General features: G+C 48.0%; 1 protein-coding gene across 3 annotated transcripts in view; it reads left to right on the top strand.

Moving 5' to 3' along the window:
- Positions 1-26,195, top strand: part of TNR (tenascin R) — a 355,079-nt gene that overhangs the window by 311,489 nt on the left and 17,395 nt on the right. For all 3 annotated transcript variants that reach the window (XM_045027168.1, XM_045027167.1, XM_045027169.1), the window contains 9 exons: positions 4,405-4,674; positions 7,298-7,483; positions 15,949-16,038; positions 17,538-17,801; positions 18,961-19,227; positions 20,210-20,329; positions 21,599-21,742; positions 24,249-24,368; positions 25,988-26,131. In XM_045027168.1, the coding sequence (XP_044883103.1) occupies positions 4,405-4,674; positions 7,298-7,483; positions 15,949-16,038; positions 17,538-17,801; positions 18,961-19,227; positions 20,210-20,329; positions 21,599-21,742; positions 24,249-24,368; positions 25,988-26,131 (1,605 nt within the window). The remainder of the gene's footprint in view (positions 1-4,404; positions 4,675-7,297; positions 7,484-15,948; positions 16,039-17,537; positions 17,802-18,960; positions 19,228-20,209; positions 20,330-21,598; positions 21,743-24,248; positions 24,369-25,987; positions 26,132-26,195) is intronic.

Raw genomic sequence — 26,195 nt, forward strand, 5'->3', positions numbered from 1 at the left:
GTCCACCGGAGCCGCGGGACCAGCGGACCCTCCGCAGGCACTCCTGCGGGAGGTCCACCGGAGCCGCCTGCCACCCTCCCAGGACCGGCAGAGCGCCCCCCGCGGCATGCCGCCCCAAGCACGCGCTTGGCACGCTAGGGTCTGGAGCCGGCCCTGCTAGATAGATACAATTCCCCCCACTCCTGGCCTGATGCTCGTGTAGGGAAAACATGGAGAAATGTTAACTGAGCTCAAACAAGGACCAGTTTGGGTTCTAAGTGAAGGCTCAGATCAATTATTGTTCTGTCCAAGTAAGTTTCCCCCCTCTAGTGATCTCACCTTAGGCACCTGAGGTTGGAGTGTTCCCAGTTCCCCAAAAGCGCTTGTACCAGTGTAGACCACCAGCACACCCAGATAACACGTTAAGATCCAAATCCTGGGAGGTGCTGAACATAAGAACGACCATACTGGGTCAGACCAAAGGTCCCTCTAGCCCACCATCTCATCTTCCGACAGTGGCCAATGCCAGGTGCCCCAGAGGGAGTGAACAGAACAGATAATCGTCATTCCCAGCTTCACATTGATGGACTCAGGTCTCTTCAGAACCAATTTTTATGCCAGCCACAAGCCCACCAGTTTCCCCCGCAGACAGACGAGATTAGAGTCTCCAGGTGTGTACACCGAGAGCCAATTAACCCTTTCATTGCTGAGTCAAAGGTAACACTGGGCAAAGCACATATCTAAGTTCTCACTCTGAATCCTTCCAAGCCAGTCAGATAGCTCCCTCTGGCCACAACATTTACAAACAGAAACACACATTTAAACAGCTCTGTGAAGGTTACAAAGAGGCGTGTTCTAATGAGGTTGCTGACTCGGGCTTTAATGGAGCTGGAGACTGAAGGGCTCCTAGGAAAGTTATCCTAAAAAGCACAGTATAACGGAGAGGTCTCTACAGTCAGCACAGGAGGGTCTTTCTAACATTAGAGGAGAGAATCTATCATCTTCCTGCAGATGTTAGTCTACTTGATCTCCGCAAATAAACACAAATTCTTTCCTATTGCTTTGTTTGTGTGTTTGGCAGCTGCTTGTGTAACATGGCTTAACAGAGACACCTACTGGTCATGACTAAATGTTTTCCTTCCCCTAACTAGTGAAGCTGTTACACATAGAGCAGCCTCAAACTCACAGTGCTTTCAGTTCATAAGGGATCGTGCAAAGTAGATTAGTAGATTCATAAATCTTCAGGCCAGAAGGGCCTCTGGCAAAACACAAGCCACAGAATTTCACCCCACAATCCCCTCCTCGAACTCAACAATATGTGGTTCTTGATAGGCTCCAACTGCAAAGAGATGGGTTCAAGCTGCTGGATCCCAGCTTTCCCAGCATGTGGGGGTTTAAATCTGGGGGGTTGGTTTGGCTTGGCCCATTATACAGAGAGGAGTCAGCCACAGAGTCTGGATCTGAATATGACTGCTCTTAAAGCTTCAGAGATTTCTGAATCTGGAGATTTGGTTGACCATCTCTAATGCAAGCCTTTCTGTTCTGTTTTGGTTCATGGGAGGGTGGAACCCCATCCGTTTGGTTTTAAGTTGCAATGAACCCAAAATCTCAGCGTGAAGCTCAGCTGAAACATCCAAAACTTTTCTTGTTTTGAGCAGAAACAGGATTTTCCACTCAAAGCCATAGTGCAGTCCAGGTGCACCAACCTTTCAGAAACCCCAGTTGGTGTGGCTGGAACCAGTGTAGTTCAAACTTTCTTCACTGAAGTTTTGCCCAGCTCTGGTCACAAGGAATTCACCAGATTCGAGACAGACTGCTGACCAGGTTACAGTCCATTAACACTCCCATGTTAAATGTTCACACGGAGGCTGGTATTTTCAAAGCTGCATAAGGGAGCTAGATGCCCAAATCCCATTGAATTTCACTGAGGTTTGGGAACCTAACCCTCTTAGGCAGCTTTGAAAATCCAAGCCAAAAATGCAAGCTCAGCATTTTCTGCAGTAGCAACAGCAATTTCCATGGCTGAAAACTGTTGATTTTTTTAGCCAATAATTAGTCTATCCACCTAAGCAGAAAACCATGCAGGACTTGGAGGCATTGCCCCATTAATATAACACCGACAATCTTAATCCACTAAACTAATTTGGAATAAGATTCCCTGTTCTGGAATAAGAGCATCCACATCTGCAGTTAATCAGGAAGAGCTATTTTAGAATAACTGTGTGTGTAGAAACCTCTTAGATCACCCCAACACCTCAGCCCCCTCTGAAGATCTAGATATTCAGTACATGTTTATTATCCAATGAAACCTGTCCAACATACAAAACTCACTTAAAAAAAATACCACATTTGCTTTGCACTAACTAAACCCTGGCTTAAAAGGCCAGCACATTTAGTACTAATTACAGAATACAATTTAGGCTGTCACTAGTAAAACTAACAAACAAACAAGCCCCCATACAATATGAACCTGAATTATAGATCTCAGATCCCCAGGTAGAAAATAAATCTCAGAACTGGCTGTGCAGCAGGCACTGCATGTTAATGCTGCTACAGTACATGAACAATACAGAGATGCTTGGCTCCTGAGCAGCTAGAATCAAACAGCATCAACCCAGAATTTGAACCCAAACTTTTCACCGGGTAACTTTTTTCTTTAGATTATTTTTTATTTCCATGTGGTCCCTGCACTTCTGGATTTCTTCTAAGAGAGGAAGTAGAAATGTCAACATAACCTTGTGGGATTTCCAGATCAAACAGGGAGCAATGGAAATCCCAGGAGGTATTCCTTCTCTCTTGAAAGTTCAAGCCCAATTATTCCAAGCTCTAGAGATCTGGCTACAACTCCTCTCTCTTTGTAAAGGATGGGTAGAACCTCTGGGATATTGTAACTAATGTCAAGCTTTGAAAAGTCTCTTGAAAGTGCTAGTTGTTTTCTCAACTCTTCTCATATTTTCAGCACACTGGAAATCCACAGATTATTAAAAATTGGCTGACAGGTGCCAAAATGTAATTGTAAATGGGGAATTATCATTAAGCCTGGATGTTTCTAGGAGGGTCCTGCAGGGATCAGTTCTTGGCCCTAGACTATTTAACATTTTTATCAAAGACCTGGAAGAAAACATAAAGTCATACTGGTAAAGGTTACAGATGACACAAAGATAGGGGAAGCAGTAAATAATGAAGAGAAGAGGTCGTTGATACAGAGCGATCTGGATCTCAAAGAATATGCATTTTAATATGACCAAATGTAAGATCATACATCTGGGACTAAATAATGCAGGCTTTACTTACAGAATGGGGGACTCTATCCTGGAAAGCAGCAACTCTGAAAAGAACTTAGTGGTAATGGTGGATAATCAGCTGAACATGAGCTTCCCATGCAACACTGTTGGCCAAAGGGGCTAATACGATCCTTGGATGTAGAAACAGGGGAATATTGAGTAGGAGTAGGGAGATGATATTTTCTCTGTATTTGGCACTGGTGTGACCACTGTTGGAACACTGTCCAGTTCTTGAGTCCACAATTCAAGAAGGATGCTGATAAATTGGAGAAGGTTCAGAGAAGAGCCATGAGAATGATTAGATGTTTGGAAAACCTGCCGTATAGTGAAAGATTGCACAGGAGTTGAATTTGTTTAGTTTAACAAAGAGAAAGTTAAGGGGTGACTTGATCACAGTCTATAATAACTGACATGGGTAACAGAACTCTTCAGCCTAGCAGAAAAAGGTCTGACAAGATAGAACGGCTATATGTTGAAGCTAGACAAATTCAGACTAGTGAGGGCAATTAATATTTGGAACAACTTACTGAGAGTTGTGGAGGGTTCTCCATCTGTGGGAATTTTTAAATCAAGATAGATTTTTAAATCTTTTTCTAAAAGATCTGCTTTAGTTCAAACAGGAATTGATTCAGGGAAGTTCTCTGGCCTCTGCTATACAGGAGGCCAGATTAGATGGTCACAATGGTCCCTTCTGGCCTTGGAATCTATGATGTATGGCTTACTCTTCTTGGTTTAGTCCCACTCCATATGAATCTTGGCATATCGGAAGAAGGTTCCCATGAACACCCTAAACCTGAACCAAACCCAAGAATCTATTCAGATCTATCCACCCTTTAACAGACCCCTTCCCCTACATCCTATTGCTTGGCAGCCACAAACAACTCATCTAGCCAGCATGGCATAGCCTGGTGGCCTCTCTCTCATCCACAGACCCTGAGCTGGGATCTTGGGTCACAACTCACATTAGTTTTTGTCCTCCTGCTATTGCCCGGATACTAGGTTGAAAGTGGTGATGGGCCATTTCAAATATCAGATGTAGCGACACTGTGCCCTCTCTTTCCCCAGGGCCAGATGCCAAGCAATTGACATGTTTTCTGTCTGTGTTTAACTCCCTGAACTAACATGCTTCTTTGGTGTCCAGTAATTGATGGGCCAACCCAAATCCTGGTGCGAGACGTTTCAGACACGGTGGCCTTCGTGGAGTGGACCCCACCCCGAGCTAAAGTAGACTACATCCTGCTGAAGTATGGCCTGGTGAATGGTGAAGGAGGGAAGACCATGTTCCGACTGCAGCCTCCCCTGAGCCAGTACTCGATGCAGGCCCTGAGGCCCGGCTCACAGTACGAAGTCTCTATCTCCGGGGTCCGAGGGACCAACGAGAGTGACCCTGCTGTCACCACCTTCACAACAGGTACGTCGGTGCCATTTAAAAGGCTAGCTAGAGTCTTAGTCCACTACGCAGCCAGCCATCAAGAGACCCACACAACAAATAGGTTGACTCACTGGATGACGGACGAACAGATTGACTTGAATCTGTGATGCACAGGCTGACACCCAGCTGCCCTCACAAATAGATTGATTCCCTTTCTGACAGACTTATCAGGGCCTTCACTGACTGCCCCCACAAACAGGCCAATGCCCTGACTGACAGACACACCCAGCTAGCTGGCTAGTTCATGGACTGACAGACTGGGTAGGCAACTGGCTTTAACACAATGGACTGCCAGACAGACGCTGCCACACTAAACGCACTTCCTCTACTCATAACGGGAGTAGAGCCTCTTTCCTTCAGGATCACGCCCAGTGTCTTCTCCTCTTACTAGAGCAGTGACCAGACACAACGTCTCACTCCTCCACTGCCATCTGCTGCCTGTATGCGCATAGCTGAACCAACACCACTGAGCTCCATGAGACCTGTCTTATGACAGCCTTCGATATAAGCCGATTGTACTGTGACTCTCTGACTCACTGCATAATCTCTGATTCTGCATAGTATCAGGGTAAATACTTCTTGGGTGAAGGATTTTTCTACTCTGACAGATCTGTATGGTATCTCTGTATGTTTCCCTCTACAGTATATACTCATCTATCAGAATTTTACAGTACGTACTTGTCTCTCTTTCTATCGACAGAATCTGTTTGCCTGTCCTATTTGCAATATGTATTTGGCAGGAGAAAAAAAATCTAGGTCTGCAGTGTAATACAATGGTTTAGATTCTCAGCTTGTATAAATCGGTGTAGTTATATTGAAATCAATGGAGCTATGCTGATTTTTGCCCAGCAAGTATTGCATTAAGGTAATGCTCTGTAACCCAGAGATATTGATTTGTTGCAAGATGCAACAAGGTACAGGAATTAACTTCCATGAGTGTACATTGTGCGCCTGGATCCAGAGCTGCATTTTCCCAAAGTTCAGACCTATGTTTTAGTACAGCCCACATCCCCGTAGTATGTAAGCACACCACAAGGGCATGGGTTTGGGTTATTACAGTGATAGGAGCCAGCCCCTGCCAGTTCAAAGAACATTCAGGTCTTCAGATTAGTTTGAGCCCATAACCAAGATATGCAAAAATGGAAATTAGACTCCTAAATCCACATTTAAGAACCTAAATAAGTCACCTGATTTTTCAAAAGCACTAAACTACTGGAAGCTAAGTACTTTAGAATATAAGAGCACCTCTTTAGATGCCTAAAGAAGGAGGCGTTAGGAGCCTAACTTTAGACACCCATTTTTTGAAAAAAAATGGCCCCATCTATAGCTATTCAAACTGAGAGACAGGAGATGGGGGAAGGGCGACCTGAGACAATCTGCCATCAAGCAACTGAAAGTGACACAGTTAAAAATTTGGTTATTTTATTTTGATACTTTATATGAATACTCTAACCGGTCGGTAAACCTTTAATTAATGCTAAGCCTGTGGATGGCTAACAGGTTTAATTTACCGTGCCATAAAGGAGAAGCTAGAGAGCATATTTCAGTGCTATTTTATGGTTTATAAATTACCTGTCATATATATTATCAGTGGATACCAGTGCTTCTATGACAGTAACTGTAGTGTCTCTACTGTATATATTTAGAATGAGATGTACAGTGCTATCAGTTTGCTGAATTTGCCTTTCCTTGTATTATCGCTATGAGTTGTTATGATCAAAAAATCCCTCCAAAAACAAAATAGTTAGATGGGATCTACTGAGTATAATTTTACCTGTGAACCGAAAAATAGTTATACCCTGGATATAAAATGGCCAAATCCTGCCCTCAGCTCTACCTGTACAATCCTGTTGATCAGAATAGGGTTGCATGAGTATAAATGAGGGCAGAATTTGGTACAATATGTACAGTAATATGTAGCAGTGCTAAACAACAAGACATGCTATCAAGGCAGGATTTACCTGTCTATGAGTCTGTGGTGAGCCATGAGATCTTGTGGTTAAGGCACTCAGGAGGAGTCCTGGGTTCAAATCTTGGCTCCACCATAGACTTTTTGCCTTACTGTGCCTCAGTTTCCCCATCTGTAAAATGGGAATAATAATAATTCCTTACCTCGTTGAGGTATTGGGTGGATTCAATTTCAACATGCTTTAAAAAAAAACCACAGCGAGGGTAATTCATCATTGGAACAATTTATTGAGGGATGTGGTGCATTCGCCATCACCTGAACTCTTTCAATCAAAATTGGGTGTCTTTTTACAAAAGAGATGCTCTACTGTCCATCTCCATTCACTGGCCTGTGCTATGCAGGAGGCCAGACTAGATGATCACAATAGAGCCTTCTGACCTTAAAATCTATGAATTAATGTAAGGGGCTAGCTACCACAGAGACAGGGATCATATGAATACCTTGATAGCCACACAGCTCAGCACGTGCACCTCCCTGCAGGTTAGATCGTGGTTAGTGTCTGGGGTGGTAGAATACCATGGTCTCACAATAACACAGCTTGGATTCCTTGCCAACACATGAAAGCATTTCCTCAGCTGCAGATGGGGGCAGTCCTGGCAGATGGAACTGCATTTGTTTTCTTATCTTATATAGAGATCGATGCACCCAAGAACCTCCGGGTGGGCTTGCGAACATTGGCCAGCCTGGAACTGGAGTGGGACAACAGTGAGGCGGAGGTGCAGAACTACAGGGTGGTGTACAGCACGCTAGCAGGCGAGCAGTACCACGAGGTGCTGGTGCCGCGGAACGCTGGCCTGACAACCCGGGCCACCCTCACAGGTAAATCCCTCTGTGGACATGCCAGGATCTACATGGATGCTGGGCAGCCTGTTTTTCTCCATGCACTGGGCCCCATTCAGGAGACCAGGGAGGGAGACCAAGCCCATGCAACATACAGCTTCTTCCATCCGACTCCCTATGTACTGAGATGCTCTTGAGACAACTTGGGCCTGATTCGCCCATCACTGACTTCAGTGGAGTTTCCTGATTGACACTGGTGAGACTTAGGGTATGTCTACACAGCAGTCAGGAAGTGTGTTGCAGCACGTGTAGACATACCCGAACTAGCTTTGATCTAGCAAGCATGGCTAAAAATAGCAGTGAAGCCACACCTCTGCCAGGTCTTGCCCTGCACACAAGACCATGCAGTATCCATGGTACCCTCCTGCATCTCTGACATCTATCTAGTGGATACCCCGGTGATCTGGCACTTGTCTAGCTGGAACCCTCATGTGTCTGTGGCATCTGGTTCTGGGCAAACCGAGTGATTTTTTGGGAAAGCCCAGGTCAGACTCTGCTCGGTTGGAAAGTTGCAAACACAACAGAATTAATCACAAAAAAGACTGCAGGGCCGGAAAGCAATTAGAGCAGTGAGTGTGACAATGAAGTGTGCGAAAAATACAATATTAGATGTCATTTTTGCTGCATTTCATGAGGGCAACTGCCTTGAGAAGCAGAATTTGATTAGAGGGAGACTTCACAGACTCATGAAACCATGTTAACATAACTTACCTGCCAGCTTTCTTCAGAGACGTTTACTACCTTTGCAAGCAAGCAGTGAAAGATAAGTTCTGCAAATGGGCCTAATTCTGCTGTCAATTACACTGGTGTAAATCTGTTGTTACTCCCTTGACATGAATATCATCCACCCCATGGAGTCAGTCTGGATTTACCTCTATGTAATTAAGAGCAGAATCTGTTACTGAAATATTTCACTGAGAGCTGTTGCCAAGTAAAGCCAATTAAAGCAAATACAATAAAGGGGTTTCCGGGGCATGCATTTGTGGAGAAGGAAGGCTTGAGAGACATGCTGAAGAACTGCGACAGGCTTAAAGAGAACAGGCTGGTGGTGTCAAATGGCCTCTCTGGAGAGCCTGAGACACTGAAAACTAAACCAAACAAAATCTTAGATCGGTCTATTGTAGGGAATAACAACACTTCCTCCCCCAACCCTTTGGTCTGTCTTGTCTGTTTGGATTCTTAGCTCTTTGAGGCAGGGAATGGCTTGTCAATGTGTCTGTGCAGCACTTAGCACAGTGAGCCTCTGATCTCAGCTGGAGCATCTAGGTGTTTCCACAATGCAAATATTTATAATGGTAAAAATCATAAGGCACAAGCTGGCACTAGAGGGTAAGTCTGGATGAAGAATCTATTTTCTGTCTATGATTCCGAGACAGGAAATTATGGACAGTGAAGAGAGGCAAGCACCAAAAGTCCATTACCTCAGCAACTGAAGAGATTGCATCTCACCCCAGGGCTATTTCATTTGTCCAATTCCTTTGTAAATTCTTTATAGGTGTTTTCCATGTTGTTGCCATGGTGAGTCCACTCCTTATACTAAAGGGATGCTGCCAAGGTCATTTAGGCCCCAAATTCTACATGGAGTTGGGGCCTGATTCATAGCCTGTTGGAATCAATGGGAGCCTTTCCGGGCTTTGGATCAGACCCATACTGAGGACAATGTTGATGACGGATAGATTCAACTGAAAGGGTTATATAGAGAGTAAAGGGTCTTAGAGTCTTCCTCTAGTTGTTCCATGTAAAGAAATTCCACCTGGAATTCTGCAGGGTATGACATCTCCCCAGGTTTAGCTGGCACCCTTTGTTCTTGCCGTTAATATCAGCACCAGAAGTTTCATAACAGCTAGGCTTTCTGTTCCCCTCAGAAACATGTTTCCTTCCACAAGGTCACCTGTTAATCCACTCTTTCCCATGAATCCCAACCTAGCGTCTCTAGCTGAGATGGCCAGAACTGAAACTGGATCTGTACTCAAATCTCCCTTCAAACCCAAAGGGGTTCAGATTCGGGGTCTTGGATCAGGTCTCTCTCTAGCCTCTTCAAAGAAGGCATCCAGATCTTTGAAAGGCCCTGGTTAGTGTTTCCCCCATATTGATGATCTCCTTTACACAATGCAGAGGCCAGAATTATCCTCATATTGCAACGGTGTTTCCACCATTACCAGTCTCCTATACAGTGCTAAGAGATTTCACTCTGGATCGTGTTAAGAATGTGTTCCTAGGTAGCTCCGGTATTGTAGCCATGTCAGCCCCAGGATAGTCAAGAGAGAAGGAGGGTGAGGTTATGGCTTTGATTGGACCAACTTATGTTGATGAAAGAGACAAGCCTCCGAGCTTACATAGAGCATTTCTTCAGGTCTGAGAAACTTAGAGCTCTGTGCAAGCTCGAAAGCTTGTATCTCTCACCAATAGCAGTTGGTCCAATCAAAGCTATTACCCCACCCACCTTGTGTCCCAAGGGAGCACTGTCCTTTAGCACTCTCTGTAATGATTCTTTCCCCTTGCTCTTCAGTTACTCTTCCTTCACATGTCTCAACTCCAGAGAGTTGGAAGCTGACTCAATGTAAGTGACTCATTTTTATATAGAGTCTTTCTTCCATCATCATCATCATCATCATATTCCAACTCTCCTGGAAAGCCTCAGGGCACCATATAAGGAAAACAAATACAATGTAATTATAGCACAGTAAAACACTGCTCTGTTATAACAGAAATCACTGCAACTGACAGAGAGGAATCACTTTGCCCATCACTGAAGTCTGGCAGCTCTTTAACAGCACAGCCACACTGTACCTCCGCTGGGGGAGGGAAGGGAAGATGACTAGCAGTATCCACTTAAACTGTGGGAAGAATTTAGGTCAGCAGAAGGTAATTAGCCAAACTAGAAGCTGAGCAGGTCTCTAGAGCTAATGTTCCTACTTTTGCAATGAGTGTCATAACATCTACAAGGATCACAGCTGGGGATGACATGCCACCCAAATGCTAGTACGTGCACCAGCACAGGACTCCTAACACCATGACTGAGCACTGCACCACCGCTGATTCCAGGGGAATGCGTGGCTTCTGCTGAATATCTAACTTCACTTCCTCAGCATCGGAGGTTACCCTAGAGAGCTCCCAGCCAAATAACGGCCAAGGCTAACAGTGCTTCTCTCATTCCCCTCCCTACCCCCGAAGGGAGTCTAACGGGATTGGAGTCAGAGTGCAGTGAGGAGCAGATGGTGGAGAGCTTGAAGAGAAGACGTTCTGCTGCCGCAAAGAGCTCTATGTAGGTGGCCTTGCATTCATGCCTCCAGGCACTCGAAGCAGGAGAGAACTGAGTTTCAAGGAACATCCTGCTGGCCCTGTCAACGTGCAACTCTTCCTTGTTTTGTGGGGGATGCAGAGCGAGAGAACTGGATCAGGTTTTATGCTGCTAGTAACAGCATTTGCCTTCAGCTACCCCATCAGCCTGCCCAGCCCCTGGGATACCAACACCCACTACCGCTGCAGCTCTAGCCAGGATTCAGCACACCATGCGCAGTGGGCAGTAGGATGGCCTCTGGAGGGAAAGCAGTGATGTAGCTATTTGGATGGGGCTGTAATGTTGCCATCGGTTGCCTGGAAAATAGAGTTATCTTCATTACTCTCTGGAAAGTGCTGTGCTTCTGAGTTTATCCAGTACATTGCTGGGTGCTGCAGTGAAGAAAAAATTGTATGTTCGCACGGAGGGAACCAAATTCCCCAGTGGAATCAGCCCTAGGTGGGCTGACACCTGACTAAAGAATATTTCAGGCTCTCCCCTAAGCCCTCCATCTCTTTCCCTTCCCAAGTTCCCCTCCTGTCTCTCTTTTCCTGCAGCCTGTTGGTCTCCATTTCCTCCTCCCTGAGTAGAGTAGGGGACCTGCCTGCTGGCCATTCGGACTCTTCTTGCAGCACATGATTTTGGGAGGGGATCACAGCACACGGGGTCTTCTGGCCAGATGGCTTCCTCCTGCAGCTGAATTCCAGCCAGCATCACGGTGCCCCCTGAAACGAAGCCTCTTGGTCAGCCTACACTTAAAGCCAGCCCAGTGACACAGGATATCTCCTAATCTAATGATCTTTGCCTTTGGCCTAAGTCTTAGCTACTGCTCATCCCCACATCTGGATACTGATATACCAGTGCCATGTGTGCCAAGGTGCCCAATGATTTCACAGTCCAGCTGTTTTTGTTGGGCTAGGGGAGAACCTGGTGTGTGGAATGGCATTGCCACCAAGTGGCCGGTTTAGTGAACTAGCTTATGCCCATCTCCTACAACACACATGGAAAATCAGTTCTTTCCCACAGTGGGCCCCATGCAATTGTCTCATGAGGGTGCCTGCCAGCTTTGCTCCATTTGAAGGTGAAAGTAGGGCTTCTTAGGTGCTATCCCTGTAACCCAAGCCTGGGATCTGAAAGTCAAGCTGTGTCCTTCCTTTCTAGCACTGCCTCACAGTAATCGAGGTTCTGCAAACAGAACTCCGTTAACCAGTCTGTTGATGATACATGATCCAGAACATACTCCGGCTCCCTCTCCTATAGCTTTATTAGCTGCCAGGGCTGGCAGCAATGAAAATTAATAGACGCTTAAGGCAAGATCCTCAGCTGATGTAAATTGGTGTAACTCCATTGGGCTCTCTTCACATCAGCCAAGGATCTGGCCCAGACAGAGCTGTGGAGTAGAAAGGACTGAAGATCACTTCTGTGACTCTGGCAAACGAGCAGGGTAGGTACTGGAATTAAACATTTTAGTTGGACACTAGTCTTTTTTCAAAATCAGAAACTGTTGTGGGGAATTTTTTAATTTTAATTTTCCCCCTATGAAATCGAAAAACACACATTTGTCATTTTTTATTTGGTCCTTCGCTGATCCTTTAGACCCTCCCTTCCTTGCCTCAGTCTCTCTTCCTTCCCCTTTGCAGTGGCAAAAATGGAAACAGGGGAGATAGAAGAGCAAATTAAAAATTCCAAACCTGAACATTTTTGCAAAAAAAAGTCCAATAACTGAAAACACCATTTCTTTTGAAAACTGGCAAAACAAAAACAACCTTGACAGTTATTCATAATCTTTGGCCAACTCCCTCCCTGTTTTTTGGCCAGCTCTAGTGCAGAGACTGGCGTGGAACTGTTGTCCATCACTCATCCTCATACACAACCACACATTGGCCTTGGAGGATTCCTTATCCTGAGTAGGAAAGGAAGGAGCCGGGGGAGAAGATATTACTCACCTCTGTTTAACTGCTTGGGAAAGCAGCACTCAGGTGCTGCACAGATTCAGTAGCTGGTCTGTTCTGCATCTCTGTGCTACACAGAAGTATGAAACGTGTTTCCCTTAATTCCATTGGCAAGGACGTTCCGCCCTAATGGGGGATTTATTTTTAGTGTTTGTTTTGTCTCTCTCTCTTGTCATGAAACTGGCTGCCTCCACTGCTTGTCTTCTTGTACAGATACAGCCTGCTGGTGGGGACGCTGCAACCCTTAAAGTTTCAGCATGGTTTATGGGGTGCTGGCTCTCCGACGCCTCTTCAGAGCTCATAGCAGCCCTTGAAATTCAGGACCCTGGGGTGGCAGAAGTTTCTGTTTATTATTTCACTTTTTAAAAAAAATCTTTCATGTGCTTCCGCACTTCCTGAAGCATACCTGGACAGGAAAAGGCCATCTCCTAGTATTTCCAGCAGGAAGTAGCAGGAAGTACTGGAAATCTCACAAGATGGACAGATTGCCAGTCCAGTTTTGCATACCCAAGTGGTTTGGAGAGTATGGTGCATGCAGTATCTTAATTCGGGTGTGGTACTTATCCAAACCTCTGATCCTTTTGCAGCACTGGCCCTGGCATTTACGTAGCCCTGGGAGTCTCCTTTTTCTGTACACACAGATGGGGGCAAAGAGGGTGGGTAGGAGTCATGGGCTCAACACTCCAAGGGCTGGGTGGGAAGTCAGGAGATTGCCATTATGTATAGTTCTCACAGGGATTGGTGCTCTTATCACTGTGGGGGATGCAGGGTTGGGGTGGGTGGTTGAGGAACGTTTTGGCAGCTGTTAAAAGGGTAGGTAAGGGTTGGGTTCCCCTGTTCATAATTTTGCTGAGAAGGAATGTGCACAGAATGGGACCTCTGGAGTGGCCACATGCCTCGTTCACCCCTCACTAATTACGCAGTGCCTAATTGGAGCTGGTGAAGGATTAGCAGCTCAGCTTCCCTATCCTTGTGCCGCTGGCCAGAGAAAAGAATGAAGTACTTTGTAATCCGATTATGAGGACTCTAAGCACTTACTCAGAACCTGAGAGAATGCCACACCACCAGCCCTGACCTCCCTGCTGCCCTAGGCCTTAACAGTGACCAGACCATGCTCTCTTTCCTGATCAAGGTGGGAGCAGATGGAGAAGTAGCGATGGAACAGATCCCTACAAGCACTATGGGCCAGATTTTCCAAGCAGCTTTGAGCCATATTTCCAAGTACTCAGCACCCACAATTGGGGCCAGATTTTCAACAGGGCTCAGCACCCAGCAGCCCCAATTATGACACTTACTTTGGTGCCTAAATGATCGTTATTACTTGTATTAAAGTAGCATTTACAATCCCCCGCTGAGATCAGGGCTCCGTTGTGCTCGGTGCTGCACAAATGCGTCGTGAGAGAGACAAGAGAGTACAACCTAAATAGACAAGACAGGCAAAGGGTGGCAGGGAAAACAGAGGCCCAAAGAGATTATGTGACTTGAAGGCCACCTAGCAGTTCAGTGGCAGTGAATACAGCCTATGTTCCCTGCCTCTTAGTCCACAGAAGGCAGGGAGGGGTCAGAGATTGTCCCCAGATAAGGGCTCCCGCATGCAGCTGTGTCACATTTTGGCAATGCTGCTTCTGTGGAAATGAGTTTTGCTTGGCTGCTGTTTTTTTACAGCTTTATCTAACTTGATGGGAAAGATCAATAATGGCCAGGCAGGAGAGAGAGAAACCCATCAGAAACCAAAAGGAAGTGACAGACAAACCCATCAGATATTCCACTGAGATAAAATAGTGATCTGCGAATCGGTGCCCAGGAAATTAGCTAGATTTCAATCTCCTGAGTCAGAAATTACAGGTTGTGCCTACCACTGTCTAGGACCTGCTTGTTTCAGCTCTCTGAGCAAAAGACTGTTCCTTCATTAATTATAGACCATTTCATCTACACCGCAAAAATAAGAAACACAGATGACAATGTTAGATGTCAAATCATTTTGGTAACAAATAAAGCTAGCTTATCATTTCCATCTCTCTCTGGCTGAGTCTCTCGCTCTGAATTTTTGTCTTTTTACAGGCGACTACAGCAGGTCTCAACAGTTGCTTTTAAAAAACATTGCCTTGTCTTTGTTAGAATAATCCAATTTCCCCAGCCAACAATGTATGCAGTGCTCCCAAAAGAGCCAACCGCTCCAGCTCAAATCAAGACACAACTTACATGGCTATTTGTTGACTTAACAGTTCTGTAGTGCTCTCTATTTTCAAAGCAGGATCTAAAATATTAACTCAGTGCTGGTCTACACAAACATTTAGTCCGGGGTGAAAGTAATTTACAGGACTTACCGGTACTGCCGGAGTCCTGAGGGGGCGTGGCCTCATCTGGAAGAGGCGTGGCCTCTCAAGATTTAAAGGCCCTGGGGAACCAGCTGTGGCTGGGAGACCCAGAGCCTTCAAATCAACCAGGGGCTCCCAGCTGCAGAGGTGCCTGGGAGCCCCCCGGGGCTCAGGGGCAAATTAAAGGGCCCGGGGCTCTGGCCGCCAGGGGGAACCCTGAGCTTTGCAGGGCTGGGGCAGGGATTTAAAGGGCCCAGAGCTCCTGCCGCTGAGGGAAGCCCGGAGCCCTTTAAATCCTGGTCCCAGCCCGGCCGCCAGAGCCGTGGCCGGGATTCAAAGGGCTCTGGGCTGCCTGCAGCAGCAGGGAGCTGCGGCCGGGTACATATATAAATAGCTAATAGATAAGGCACCAGCAGATGGTGATCAAGAATATGTAGCATGATTCCACTTCCACGGCCTTTGGAGGGTCATCGGAAATCGTTACACCTGGCCAATGGCTTCCTCGGACACTTGTTCACGTGAACTCTCACAATATGAAGTTGTTTTCTGAGGTAATTTCTCCTAAGATTTCCCTAAGTTGCTTCACTTTAGCGACATCTCGGAAGATGGCACTTGATACCCCAGAAAATAATTCAGCACTGCCAAATAGTTTTATTGGAAAATTTTCAGCAGCAACCTTAGTACCTAGATACCCTAAATACTGTGCCCTTTATACGCTCTTAGAGTCTTAGACAGAACAGGAGAACGTGGAGTTGCCATGACAAGGTTGATAGTGAAGAGAGAATGCCGGGGGTGAGGCAAAGCAAAGGAGATACAATCATGTGGTTGGTAATACACACACACTCATGCACCCACACATAAGCATAACCTGTCTTTTTTTGTATCTGCTGGCAGATCTGGTGCCAGGAACCGAATATGGAATTGGGATATCAGCCGTCATGGATAGCAAGCAGAGCATCCCAGCCACCATGAACGCGAGGACCGGTGAGTTCCATGTGCCGTCAGATCACAGCCCTATAAACACGCAAAATAAAACGTGCAGCACGGTACTCACTGGCATCATTCTTAGAGCACAGCACTGCTTCCTTTAAACCATGTCCAGCCTTATCTTGTGCAGAGCCAGGGAGAGCCAATGCTGCCTGGTGCAGCCTCAGCTATAGGATCCTGCCAGCTAACCTGTCACAGGATGTGTCTACACTACAGTTTAAGTCGGCATAACTTATGTCACTTGGGGAGGGGTAAATAACTCCCCCCCCCGAGCGACATAAGAGCCGATGTGGACTGCGCTATGTCGGTGGGAGAGCATCTCCTCAGTGGTGCTGGAACACTTTTACTAGCAGGGATGCTGAAAGCCAGCCCCCTTACCCCTGTCCATGCCCCCCTGCCCCCCCCCAAGCTGGGGCCGGGAGCAAGGCCTTGTCTACAGGAAGAGGGGACCTGGACGGGGTAAGGGAGCCAAGGCTGGAGGAGGGCGCGGGCCCAGCAGCCGGGACCCTGCATGTGGAGCTGGGAGCGGAGCCCCGGGCATGGGGTGGCAGCCGGAACCCCACGTGCGGGGCCAGGAGCACAGCCCCAGGGGTGGGGTTGGGACCCTGCATAAAACCTGCTGCAGCACCCCCCGTACTCCTAGTTCCCACGCCTATGCTTCTCCTGCTAACACAGCTACCGACGCTTGCGGGGGCTGGAGTAGTTAAGCTGATGGGAGAACTCTCTCCTGTCAGCTTATAGTGGCTACATTAGAGAGCTGGCAGCTACGCCACTGTCATCTCTCTAGTGTAGCCGTAGCCCCAGTCTTCATAAGTGTGCTTAGGTCTTGTGACTAGGGGAGTGTCATTTCATGTACCAAAAGCACTAGCCAGCTTCCCTGCCTGCCCCTCTCAGCTGATTCACACACCAGAGACTCCCTTGTTATCATAAAGTCACTTCTGGGCACGCCTGGAAGCCATGCACCATTCAGCAATGCTCAGCAGCCCTGCTCAGTGTCCTGGGCTGTAGTATACACAATTCAACCAGCACAACTCCAGTGTGCTGAGCCCTGTGGCTTGCATTACAATTTACCTCAGCGGTTCTCAACCTGGGGGTACTCAGAGGTATTTCAGGGGGTACATCAACTCATCTAAATATTTGTCTAGTTTTACAACCAGTTACATAAAAAGCCATAGCGAAGTCAGTACAAACTAAAATGTCATACAGACAATGATTTCTTTATACTGCTCTATATACTATACACTGAAATGTAAGTACAATATTTATATTCCAGTAGGTTTATTTTATAATTATATGGTAAAAATTAGAAAGTAAGCAATTTTTCAGAAATAGGGTGCTGTGACACTTGTCTTTTCATGTCTGATTTTGTAAGCAAGTAGTTTTTAAGTGGGGTGACACGTGGGGGTTTGCAAGACAAATCAGACTCCTGAAAGAGGTACAGTAATCTGGAAAGGTTGAGAGCCACTGATTTACCTCATAATCGTCTCCTCCTACAGAGCTCGACAGCCCTCGGAACCTCGTGGTGACAGCCTCCACGGACACGTCTATCTCCCTGGCCTGGACCCAGGCCAAGGGCCCCATAGACCATTACCGCATCACCTTCACTCCAGCCTCCGGAATGGCCTCCGAGGTGACTGCACCCAAGGATAAGTCTGAGCTGACACTCTCAGACCTGGATCCCGGTACAGAATATACTATCTCAGTCATTGCCGAGAGAGGCCGTCAGCAGAGCTTGGAGTCCACAGTGGATGCATTCACAGGTAGGGAGGGGCCGGGACAAACTCTGCCAGGGCTCAGATTGGTGCAACATGCTGGCACATCTCCTGACCTGACATCTTGTGCTCCCAAATCTCAATATTTTGTTTGGGGGGCGGGAAAAAAGTCTCTAGCTATTATGGATGCAAATGTGAGCTGAGCATAACTGATGCAGAGATGTCAGTCCGAGTCTGGAACAGCTCATCCAAGAGGTGTAAACTGCCCATACATCTGTATGGTGAACTCGGATACCCAGTGATGATCACTGAAATAGCAGCATCGTTCACTGTGTCATTGCTCGGGAAAGCCTGTAAGAAAGAGGTGGGGGGATCACAGATCCACACCATCTACTGTGAGGGATGTCACATTCTAGCACCATGGTGGGGTGGCCTTGGTGAGATACCTCCACTTCCATTTTTGACTCAGTCAACGGGGCCAGGCCCTAGGAACTTGCAGAGCCCATGCTCAAGGAACCAAGATAGTACATATAATCAGATTTTGAATATCTGCCCAATCCACTGAGAGTGTCTGGTGACTATTGTAGGTAGAGCCAGAGGCGATGCATTGGGGGGCATGCGGGGTCATGTGTCCCCCACCCCAGATTTCTGCCACGGGTTGCTGGCTAAGCCCCCTCCCTGTGCAGCAGATCCTGGAGCTGGTGAGCTGCAAGCTGCGGCTGTGGGGAGAGGCAACAGCAAACAGCTGGGAGCTGAAGGGAGGGGCCGCTGAGGGTAAGGCGTGTGTGTGCTTAGGGGGTGCATGACTCAAGCTGTTGGTGAATCTTTAAATTGTGCCCCTGCACTCTCAGCAGGTATCAGTAGTCTCTGGGTGGAGCTTATTTTGTTGGTTGAAACCCTTTTTTCCTCACTTTTCCTCTTGTTCTCAACTCTGGTTCAAGTTAATGGAAAGACCAGGGCTGGCCTCTCTCAATCTGACACTGCTGGGCAGTGAATCCCAGTATTTTACAGTAGCGTCATGCCACATAGTAACATAACCCAGCGAGAAGTGGTTCAGCATGTAGCCATATTTCTGCCTGGGACGCTCCTTGAATGAGACTTTTATCTTATTAATTCTGTATGACGGATGTCTTGTCATATGCAACGCTCCTGCCCTTGTGTGTAACCATTCCGTGACAGACTTGCAACACCTCTCTTTGGTTTCCAGGGTTCCGACCAATCACACAGCTGCACTTTTCTCATGTGACTTCCTCCAGCCTGAACATCACCTGGAGTGACCCCTCCCCTCCGGCAGACAGGTTTATCTTGAACTACAATCCCAGAGATAAGGAAGAGACCAAGCAGGTCATGCTAGATGCCACCAAGAGACACGCCACCCTGTCTGGCTTGCAGCCATCTACGGAGTATATTGTGTCACTGGTGGCCGTGCATGGTTTGGTCAGCTCCGAGCCCATAGTGGGCTCCATCACAACAGGTAAAGTCAGCAGCTGTCTGATGGGGTATAATGCTCATGCCTAATCTCCGGCTGGAGAAGAGATCCAAGATACACACGGGAGGTAATGGAGACTCCTGGCTCAAAACCATCCTCCAGAGTTGGAGCTAACAGAATAATTTATCTTTACAAAAGAAAGTTGCTGCCCCTTTGGATCATTATTTTAAAGGGATTATTCATCTCAGGCTCCAATTCCACATGCCCCATAGCTAGACTGTTTGTCTCAGCCTCCTGTTCTGCATGCTCCAGAACTGGATAATCCGCCTTGGACTCCTATTGCAGCACGCTACATATCCAGTTTCGTATTGTTCTTGTCTTTGCCGTGACAACAGAACCCAAAACAGTACAAGGGGATTAAACATTTAGCCTCCCTTAATCCTGGAATCTCCACTGTGGCCAAAAAAATGAATGTGTTTAGCTTGTGGTCTGAAATCGCTTTATAGACAACCTCATCCTTCCAGTTTAGGATAAAGCAGCCACAAACAAATGCACAATGGGCTTAGAGTGATGGGAGTTTTGGGAGCGAACCCATTTCCAGACACACAGCAGAGCTCCAGAGAGGGGCTGAGCGTTCAGACCTTCCTCTGGAGTCAGTCAGTGGGACTCTTTCCCTGAGCTTTGCACCAGGCCTTTTGTTTCCCCAGCTCACATTCAGAGCCCTGGCAGGTTTTGAACCGTAGAATAGGGTTCGATGTCAGCATTCCTTGTTGAGTTTGGCTATTTAAACTCCTCGGTGGGTTGTCTTGCTGTCACTCCTTTGCATACACCCATACTGTCATAACCTGGCTTTTCTTACAGGTGAGGAGTCCGATAGACACAGCCCCCCTTTCTGGCATCTGGGGTGACTGTGCTATGAAATTCTGCATGCAAGAGTGTTCGGCTGGATCGACTGCTAGTTCAGCCAGCAATCAGTGTTCCGTGACTGCTTCGTAGGCTTTATCTCGCCTCTGCTTTTCTCCTCTAGGGATCGACCCCCCGAAGAACCTCACCGTGGGCAACGTAACCAAGGACTCGGTGATGATCTTCTGGGCCCCTCCTATCACAGCTTTTGACCACTACAGAGTGTTCTACCGATCTGCACAAGGTAACCCAGCTGCCTGCTCTAAAGGCTGTTCCGAAGCGGGCTGTGGGCTCTCCTGGGTGGCTTCTGGCATAATATCAGCCAGCCACCTCACAGGCTGTCACTACAGGGGGAGGAACACGATAGGGAGAAGCCAGCACTGCAAAGTGCATGGTAGGAATGGGAGAGGGAGCAGATGTTTCCTATCCACTGATCAGGCCACCTCCACAGTCACCAAATCCCTCTGCCCAACTGATGTGGGTCAGTTCAGCCTTGGCATAATAATTTAAAGCCCCCTGGGGATGCACCATGATGTGGCTGGTAATACACACAGAGCTCTAACTTCCACACCTGCTGGGAACAGGTCTTATGGGAGGGGTGGGGGGTCCAGTACCTCTCAGACACAGGTCCTGAGTCTTTCTCCCAGGCTGTCTGCCCAGCTGCTGGGAGCACATTTCCAAGCACAGATAGGCAGATGTGCGCCAGCTCTGGCGGAGCTAATGTACTAAATGTAGCAGTGTGGTGGCTCAGGCCTGCCTCCCAAGGACAAGCCCACCCAGATCCCCGTGATGAGTACTCTGTTGAGCGAGCTAACCCAAGCAAAGCTAGCATGGCATCTATCTGTGCATGCTCCCAGCTGCAATGCAGACATACCCTAAGGGATCTCGCCCTACTAGAACAGCTCCAGAGCAACTCTGGGGTCTTGCTAGGAGCTAAGCCAGAGATGGAGATGCCCAGATTAGGGGGCAATGCAGTGCCCAAAGTCAATGGAGGAAACAGTGCCATCACCGCACACTGCTACATCCTCCCTATCATCAGGCACCCCGCCACCAGCAGCCGGTGCCAAAGCCAGCAAGAACAAAGAGTGAATTTGGCCCGGGTTATTGATCCACTCTGCTGCACCTTGTGAGATGCAAGGCACTGAGGACCAGCCCAAGGGAAAGGTGGCTGCGAGACCTCCAGATCTGACACTGCTCCAGAGGATGAAATAACCCACCATAAGTTTGAGCAGCCCCATGGGGCTGTTCCAACCCACAGTGGGCATATCCCCACTATCCCGGCATGCCCTCTATGCTGGGGCTTGCAAGGCAGGTGGCAAAGGGCCACTCACATTACTATCCATGCGTCTCCTCCAAGTAAGTACTTTCAATATCCCCTAACCTGCCTGAACCCTAGAACTGTGCCGGGGTCTCTGCTCCTTGCACTGCAGCCTGAGCTTCTTTAGGCTCCTGCTCAGAGCAGGATGATCCGACAAGTGACCATGAAGCTCTTTGCTCTGCCCGCGCTTTGCAGGAAGAGCGGACAGCATGGCAGTCACCAACGACGTCACTGAATACAGCCTCAGCCGCCTGCAGCCAGCGACCAAGTACGAGATCAGCCTGAGCAGCGTGCGGGGCCGGGAGGAGAGCGAGCGGGTCTCCAGCATCGTGTATACAGGTGGGGGACATTTCCATTGACGAGATCGGGGGTTGTGCTGTGCACGCTCTCTGGCAGGGCGTGATGTGCAGAGAGGCAAGAGGAGTGGGGGCAAGGGAGACAGAATTGCTGCTGACTCACAGGGTGACCTCATTGTTTGGATGACCATAGCTTAAAAGAGGTTTGGACTCATAACTGTAGCCTCTGTTCCTGGTGACTTGAGGTGCACATTACTGGTTCAGGGAAAGGGGCACTATGAAGGCATCCAATGCTATTTCCACACTTTGAAATAACTTCACAATGTTCTAAATACCATGTGTAACCCTTCTGCCAGGTGGAGCCAGCAGCAACAAGGGCCAGGTTCAGTATCTAGGGGTTCCTTTTCAACAATACAACACAAAACCAGCTCAAGCCCCCACCCAGTGATCTGGGACAATTACACACCACCCATGGCCACCTCTAAGAGGCAATACTTCCCCTCTCACAAGCATAGAGTCTGAGTGTGGCAAAAACTTTTAATAAAAGGAGGGAATTAACTCAGCATTAATTTGGGAAAACACAGCAACTAGGGTTCATAAACACAAACCATGAGCAAAAGACCCACCCCCAGGTAAGTTGGGCAGTGTCCTTTTCCTCTCAGGGTCTTAAGTTCAGCAACCCAAAAGTCCCTTTAACATGCCCGTCCTTTCTCTGTACCCCACTCACAGTTGCTGTCCTTGGCCAGTGCAACCCCAGGGTTCAGAGGTTCATCCACAGAGTTCACCTCCCATCCTCTGTGGAAGGCGGGGGGGGGGGTAAGGAGGCACCATACACGCTACACTGCTCGAGCACTCGCTTGTCACCCCAACAGCCAATTGCCACGCCTCTGCAGGGCTCTGCGCTGGCCCTCTCCGCCACCTTCTCTGCTGGCCACTTGACATGCTTTTCCACCAGCTGCCTTGCTGGCCACGCCTCTCCACCAGCTGCCCTGCTAGCCACTTGCCACACCTCTCTGCCAGCTGCCCGGCTGGCCACTTGCCAAGATGTCTTCAGGGCCCCCCCCCCCACCACTTAACACTGCTCTCAGTGATTTCAGCTGTTAGTGGGGGAGCTTCACTGCTGGTGCACACTGGGCAGTCTCTTGCAATAGAGACACTGTCCCAAAGTAGGTCTAATACTTAGGTATCCATGATTTCAGCTCTGCAGCCTGTAACAAGACTCTCAGTTGAGTCTAAATTAGCTCTTTTATTATACCATGGAGAGTGGAAGGGTAGGGTGACCAGATGTCCTGATTTTATAGGGACAGTCCTGATGTTGGGTTTTTTTTCTTATATACATTCCTATAACCCCACCCCACCCCACCCCACCCCATCCCAATTTTTCACATTTGCTGTCTTGTCACTCTATGGAAGGGTCAAGTACTGTCTATGACCCTCAAACAGAAACCACCGCACCAGATACAAGTACCTGTCCCCACCCTCTTTCCACTTATTGGACTTTGGAACCCATGTCCCCTGCCTAGTGGGTGCTGTTCAGTTGAGGGTGAGTCCCTCCATTGGGGTATGTTCTGCTCTGGTGCCCTCGGTTCACATAAGAAGGATACCAACTCTTTATTACTCCTGCTCCACCAACAAGGAGACTGGGGATCCAACACCAGCCACAAGTGAGCATTTAGGCAAGCAATCCCATCATGCTGAGCACCTAGGCAGGGGTGGGTGTGTCCATTCAAATGAGATCAGATTCTGAAGTCTTTTTCCACAGCTCACCACTAGATGTCAGGGGATAGCTCATTCAGACTCTGCTTACACATGTGCCAGTCTGACCCAAGCTCCACTCAATGAACAAGGTTCCTGTGGGCCCAACATGGACTTTTTAAATATGTCCAACAAAAGCCCTTAGAAAGTCTGCCTGCCTTAGGGCAGAGGGGAACCATGCATCCACAGTGCGGCCACAGTGCAGCCAGAGGGCAGGTCACAGAAGATGAAGTTGATTGGCTGATGCTAAAACATCCTTTCCTAAGGAAAGTACCAACCTTCAGTAACAGCCCTTCTGGTAGGAATGCACCATAGCCATGGACAGATGGGGATATGTGAGTAGCCTGTAGGAAGCAAGAGCAGAAATTTCACCTACTGCAAGGGTTTTCTACCCCACAGAGTTAGCAGCAGCAGCGTAAAAAAGCCCTTGTGGATTAAAAAAAAAGAAGGAATATTATAGCAGGAATAGAAGCTATTGAACCCCCATATGCAGTGGAGTTAGAATCATAGAACCAGAGAGTCAGAAGGGACCGCAAGGGTCATCTAGTCTAACCCCTGGCAAGATGCAGGATTTGTCATCTAGACCATCTCAGACAGATGGCTACCCAGCCTTCTTTTGCATACCTCCAGTAAAGGAGTGTCAATGACTTCCCGAGGCAGTCTGTTCCATTGTCCTACTATTCTTACTGTTAGGAAGGTTTTCCTGGGATTTAATCTGGAATTCACCCCTCACCCCCAGAGAGTCCAGTTCCTCTTCACACCCATCACCTGATGAATTTATGGTTCCTTCTCAGCCATGGACCACCCGCTGGGTCTGACTGCCACCAATGTCACCCCAACAGAAGCCCTGCTGCAGTGGAACCCGCCTCTTTCTGAGGTCGAGAACTACGTCATTGTGCTAACGCACTACACAGGTACATCTGTGAAGCCGGAGAGCCAAGCTGGTTTGCCTCCAACCTGTAAGCAGCGAGATTTGCACGTGGCTTTAGCGCCACTAGCTAAACTCGATTAGCTGCAGCAGAAATTAATTAATTAGCCTGACCCCCACCCCTCCCAGACAGCTGGTTTAAAGGGATTCTATCATTATGGGAAATTAGAAGGTGGATTTTGCTCTCTGGGTTGGTTGGCAAAGCCATGCAAAACCAGAAAAGCTAGGACAGGATGGCAGAGGGGCCAGCCATGTCCTGATTTCAAACTGGTATCTATTACTGCTTGACTTTTTCCACACACACATTACACAGCCTACTCCTGCCTGAGTGTCCTGTCAACCCAGAGAGAGGTGCCCTGACACTATACCAACAGGGACCATCCCCCCTCTGTGATGCTCCCGGCCCCAGCACTCTGAGGATAAGGAATCCTGAGGCTGACCCTGAAATCTGAACTCCAGACACCCTCACAGCTAGCCCAGCTCACCAAAACTAGACATGAATACGACAGAGCCTTCAGTTATCCCCAGTATTGAAGAGGGGAAAATGGAGAAGATGCAGCCCGTGGGCACAGGAAGAGTCCCCTGTGCACAGGCCTGGCTGAATTCTATGGTTTTTTTACAATTTCAACAATAAATATTGATTTCTATTTTTTATTTTTTCCCCCAATTTTTAAACATTTTGATTTTCACAGTTGAGGGAAATAAAGGGGGGGGCTATAGGGGGTTCCCATAATTGACAGCAGGGCTACAAGGGGCTCCCTGCATGGCTGAGGGGCCCAAAACACTGGAGCACAAGGTGCCAGGGATCATGGCCCGGCACAGCAGAGATCCTGGCCAAGACTGCAAGGAGGAGCACAAGCCACTGGCCATGGGGAGGCCATCCCGCTGCTGAATCACTCCATCCCCAGACAGGGAATCAGGTTTCGCTGGCCCTGCAGGGCTCCCTGCACTGCCACAGGGCTGGTGCTACCCAATTCCTGCAGGTGCAAGGCCGGGGAGAGGTCTGCACTCTCACCAACTGAGGGTGGATAGTTTTTCATTGATTTCAGTGTGGCGGCTGAAATTGACATTTCCTTACATCTGTTGCTTTAAACCCATTCCTGCCCAAGCCTGCTTCTAACACCAAACAAAACTGCTCTGCTCACAGATTGCAGGGCAGCGAGTTTACAAGTTAGTAGCAAGAAAGGAGGCAGCATGATCCAGTGGGGAGGGAACTGGGTTTTAACCCTGCTGACTTGCTTTGTGACCTTCCACAACTCTTAAGCCTGTTTCCCCAGCTGTAAAATGGTGATCATAATTCTTATGTTCTTTGTAAGTTGCATGAAGAACCTGGGATGGGAAGTGCTATGTACGGGCCAGGTGTTGGCATGGTTTTTGTAAGGAGTGTGGGCAATGCCCATTCTCATTCTTCGCGATCTGAAGGAAGAAGGACATCATTCACCCAAAGAGCGGAGACATGCTGGCAACACAACATGGTAAAATGCCACCTGTTGTGCACAGGCAACCCGCCATGATAGGCTTTTGTTTCAAATGGTTCTTTCTTAGTCATATTTTAACAACAGAAGGGCTCTGTATTCAGTCCAAGCCAGCTCCATCTGATTTCAGTTGCAGGGGAGACCATTCTAGTGGACGGGGCCAACCAAGAATACCAGCTGATCAACCTGATGCCCAGTACCAGCTACATGGTCACCATGTATGCCACCAATGGGCCTCTCACTAGCAGCACCATCAGCACCAACTTTACAACTCGTACGTATGGTAACTTCTTCCCTTGTCCAACTAGGTGTCCTTAGCGGTTTTTATTTTGTCCAGC

This window comes from Mauremys mutica, chromosome 8 (assembly GCF_020497125.1).
Source record: "Mauremys mutica isolate MM-2020 ecotype Southern chromosome 8, ASM2049712v1, whole genome shotgun sequence".
In the NCBI taxonomy this organism is placed as follows: Eukaryota; Metazoa; Chordata; order Testudines; family Geoemydidae; genus Mauremys; species Mauremys mutica.